Source organism: Brachycentrus maculatus, unplaced genomic scaffold (genome assembly GCF_059751285.1).
Source record: "Brachycentrus maculatus isolate JH-2025_06_01 unplaced genomic scaffold, ASM5975128v1 h1tg000198l, whole genome shotgun sequence".
Taxonomy (NCBI): Eukaryota; Metazoa; Arthropoda; class Insecta; order Trichoptera; family Brachycentridae; genus Brachycentrus; species Brachycentrus maculatus.
In genome coordinates, this window is record NW_028280949.1 from 294,745 (window position 1) to 299,616 (window position 4,872).

The window sequence follows — 4,872 nt, forward strand, 5'->3', positions numbered from 1 at the left end:
GTGAATAAAGAAACTGCTTGTTTTAAGTGTACAATATTCATTATGAAACTCTATACCATATTTGTCCTAATTTCTTTCCTTTATAACTCCTCTATTTCCTTTCCGTAATAGTAGTAGAATTTTTTTAATGTATTTAATGAAAATGAAATAAAGAGATCACTTAAACCAGCCAATGGCATGTTGTAAATCCTATAAATGCTCAGTCTTCAAGAGTCTAAGCATATCATTTTTTCATGAGGCAATTTGTTTGTTGTACCTACCTTCCCAAATTACTCCTTCATTTCCTCTACCTATATATTAGTAGTAGTATAAGTTTTTTTAACAGGGTGAAAATTGAAAAAAGCGACCACTTAAATCAGCCAATGACAGATCGTTAGCCCCGTAAATGGTGTGACCTCCATATTTCTATCTCATTTTTAAAAAATTCATTTAAATATATGGTGTTGTCAATAAAAATCAATATTAATATACATGTCATATGCCTGCAAGATGATTTTTTGAATTCCTTAACGTCCAGGTGAATTTGAAATCTAGCTACAGCTAATGCAACACCGCTTATCATGGCCCTACTTAGACAATAACTTTTTAATTTTATAACGTATGCCTACTTTTAATGCTTAAAATGACTATGTCGGGTTGTGGTCACGTGGTTAGTGTCGCGGACTCTTAAGTCAGAGTTCCTCGATGTGAACCCACTCTACCACAATTTGATACCTATCTCTAATATCTTAAAAATACCTGTATAATACCTATCTCTAATATCTTTTAAAAAATAAAAAAAAAATAATAATTTCAAATACATAATTCATAATTGAAAATTCCAGGCAAAACACTCGCCGAGTGCAAGATGGCGCCAAATGTTTCTTTTCATACAAAGCTTTTAAGGCTGTTCACAGATGTCATTAATATCCATCAAAATGTAGTACGCGAGTACCTACTCACCTGAATACCGTAATATAATAGTGATGTAACAGGTACACCTTGAGTGTACAAGTGAAATACTAATGACCCAGCGGAAATGTAGTGGGAAAGCTCAGTCTGAATATATTGTAGTATTACCTACACTTTGTCACGCGACCAATAAGAGTGCGTCCAAAGTAATTGTGCGTTGTTTAAAAGATTTAAAAATGTATACTTGGAGATACTTTGTAAGTATTTTAGACAATATTAATATAAAATTATTTTTCAATGAAGTGTTTTATTATAATGCAGTATAATGACTTGGAACCCAAACAACAAAGTTTAATTAATTTATTTCAAGCCTGAAATAGAAAGTAAAATATGTTTTGTTTTGTTTTGATACGGGTATTTTTAAATACAAATTAAAAACCGTTTGTCATATTCTCCTACGATATTATTTTAAATTTTAATAAACAAATAAATGCTTTAAAATACGCATAAAACAAATTAATTATACTTTATATTTTCCTACGAAATAATATTATTTTAGAAATACATGTTTTAAAAATATGCAGAAATTAAACTGATTAAATGTTCTATTTTCCTACGATTTTATTTAAAAAAAATTAACAAATAAATGTCTTAAAAATATACATACAATTAAACTGTAATGATTTCGCATATGTCGAATCATTATATTTTCATAATTTTTATACTATGGCATTATTTTTGTTTGAATATATTTTAGTTACATTATTTTAATATATTTTGTAAATAAAAACCATTCTTACTTCGTGGTATAGTAATATAATGTACCTCCTTTTCATTCATTGGTCACTTTGTGTATTACCACTTAAAAACACTACTTCACGACTACCGGTTTCTGAATAATCATTCCATCATCAGGTCAAAGACATCTAGACAAATACAATGTAGACAATTGATGGGATGGTTATCCGAAACCGGTTGCTATGAAGTAATATTGTTAAGTAGTATTACACAAAGTGAACGATGAACGTTAAGGAGAGTGTTACATTATGTACTAAAGAATAAATTTATAAAATCATCGTTTGTTCATTCATTTATTTTACATCATACATATTAAATGTAATCACAAATAATAATTTATAATAATGTGCCTTTACAGAGTTTACCCGTGCCGATTTTTATTTTACGAAAACCGTTCGAAGTATTTCATTAAAATAAAAAAATGTAACAATGAGAAAAAAGATTGAATATATAATAAACAATGTTAAATAATAAACAACGCTCTTATTCATTTAATATTTTAATATTGTGGACATAAAACTTAGATATATAAAATATCAAATCGCTTTTCTTAGTATCTAGACTTTATACATTTGTATATATTTTTTATTTTACGAAAAAAAGTAATTGTTTGCAAGCGAAAAGGTGCCGAAACTCATTTAATACTAATAGGAATGAATAATGATTTAAAACCCAAGTGATTTAAAAGTATGTAAATAGCAATTAGTAAGTACTAAGTGCATGAGGTAATATTTAACTATCTAATAGTTCATAATGATATAAGTGATCCCAGGAAAACTATTGAAATCTATAAAAAATATCAAATTATTATAATACATAAAAAAGTGTCGGCGACACTTCTCGATTCATTTTATCGCAAAAGGAAAATAAATATACTGGGTTTTCACAAAGATTAAGATATCGTACATAAAAAGAGGAGGTGTTATTTTTTACCATCAAATTAATGATGTCCTTCTTTCAACTTAAAACAATTTTTTTTTACTCGTACTTATAATGACCGCCATTTTTAGATGGATTAATAAAGAGGGGTTTTTTGTTAATTTTTTGCTTCACGTGAATAAAGCATAATGCTATTTAATTAGGTACTCTTAGTATTCATAAACAAAAAATGCAATAGTCAAGATTATCGTTGAAAATAAACATCCTAAAGTTTTTTTAAAATATATACTTATAAACAATTATTATTTTACTGACGTACCTAATGGTACCTAGAGCACTCTGTCAGGACGTAATAATATAATAAAACCCTTATCCGCACCCCAATGGTGCATAGGGCACTGCATTATATAAACGCAGTGTTATCTTGATCGTTAACACACGAAGAAAAGGTGATCAGCCCTCCGCTTCAGGTACCAGTCCAGAGTAATACTAAGTAAATATTAGAGTGAAAAAATCACTTGTTTTTATTTGACCCCCCCTGGGAATCGAACCCGGGACCTCCAGAAGGGTAGCCGAGCGTGCTGACCATTACACTACGGAGGCGGACTAAACGACGACGCAATGTTTACTTAATGGTGATCAAGGTGATCAGTTATGCGCTTCAGATACCAGTGATGTTAAATATATATTTCAGTGAAAAATCATTGATATTCATTTTGACCTCCCTGAGAATCGAATTAGAAACCTTTAGCACGGAAGTCAAACGGGCTAATGACTGCACGTCGGAGGCGGACAAAGAACAGTATAAGAATTATTAAAAAAGATGTAAAAAATAAAACCTAATTGAATATAAACATAATAATCTAGATATAATATATTCCAGATATGTGAATAAGTATTAATATACACTCAAAATGTTATAAAAAAGTAAAAAAATCATTAAAAATAATCTGCCAAAAACATTTTTTAAAACAAATAACAAATATCGCTCACTCCTTTCAAGAACGTCATAAATCAAAAAACTTGATTTTTCAGGAGAACGTTTTCAAAGTTTAAACTTATTTTTAAAAATAAAATATCAAGCCACTTATTGAACTTTTTACAGTGCAACAGATCTTTTTAGGTAAAACCTTAAGGTTTTTTCTCCATTTGAAAAATATTCAGTTTATTTAAAAAAATAATTAAACAACGCCTTTTCTTCAAAATGCAAAAACAACACTTTCTGTCCTGTAGCGGGTAAATATTAAGTTAAAAATATGCCTCTTTTGCTGGTATATAGTACATTTTCTGGGCATTCCGAAAACATGCACGACTGAAAATTGACGATTTTTGATTTATGACGTTCTTGAAAGAAGTGAGCGATATGTAGACACTTAAAATTTTGGAATCGATAGAAATTATTGTCGACACATCACTATAATAAAATTTCAAAAATTCAAATTTCAGTTTGCCGCCGTTCTGCTGCTGTCAGCGACGTTCCAAGTGGCAAACTGTCAACTGGGCGGCGTTCGGGAGTTCCTGCACAGCAATCTCTTGGGCTATCCAGTCTTCCATCAGACGTCGTCGTGGAAGTTCGACCCGGACGTGTCTCTCAAGAGAAGGAAACTGTGGGAAGAGACCAACGGGAACAAGGGAGAGAAGCTCATAGAGAGATTAGGCTTGGGAATCGACGGAAATGCCGACGAACGGCTGATGAAACAAAGGAAAAGAGACAGCGGCCATTTAGGGGGACTTAATTATTATAGACCATAGATTTCCATAGACATCCAATTAAATATATATTTGAATTGTTGTCATGTGTGTGGAGCCGATAAACACAACTAAGTTCCTTACTATATACTGCCTATACCCAAATTAACCTGCTGCCTGACATATCGCTCACTCTTTTCAACAACGTCATATATCAAAAACTTGATTTTTCAGGAGATCGTTTTAAAAAAAAAAACTACTAACTGACTAACCATCACGCCGCTTCCCCGCAGGGGTAGGCAGAGAGAATAGAACGCCACACCACTCTGTCTTGGCAAACATTCTTCTCCTCTTCCACGTTCATGCATCTCCTCATACATACCCGCCGATTGTTACGACTCCTAACCTGACCACTTTCAAGTATTTGGCATACCTGATCGTGCCATGTTTTTCTCGGTCTTCCTCAGCTCCTTTTTCCAATTACATTCGCCTCATAAATTTGTTTAACCGTTCTTTCCTCACTCATTCGTTCTACATGTCTAAACCATCTCAACACACCTTTCTTAATTTTATCGATAATGCTTATCTCAGCTTTGCATTCCTTCCTTATTTCAC

General features: G+C 31.6%; 1 protein-coding gene across 1 annotated transcript; it reads left to right on the forward strand.

Annotated features, from left to right (window-relative positions):
- The first annotated feature begins 978 nt into the window (after nucleotides 1-978).
- LOC148307525 (uncharacterized) lies at nucleotides 979-4,647 on the forward strand. The gene is made up of 2 exons (XM_088263328.1): nucleotides 979-1,148; nucleotides 4,015-4,647. The coding sequence occupies exons 1-2, from the start codon at nucleotides 1,005-1,007 to the stop codon at nucleotides 4,318-4,320; spliced, it is 450 nt and encodes a 149-aa protein (XP_088119454.1). The 5' UTR covers nucleotides 979-1,004; the 3' UTR covers nucleotides 4,321-4,647.
- The last annotated feature ends 225 nt before the right edge of the window (nucleotides 4,648-4,872 follow it).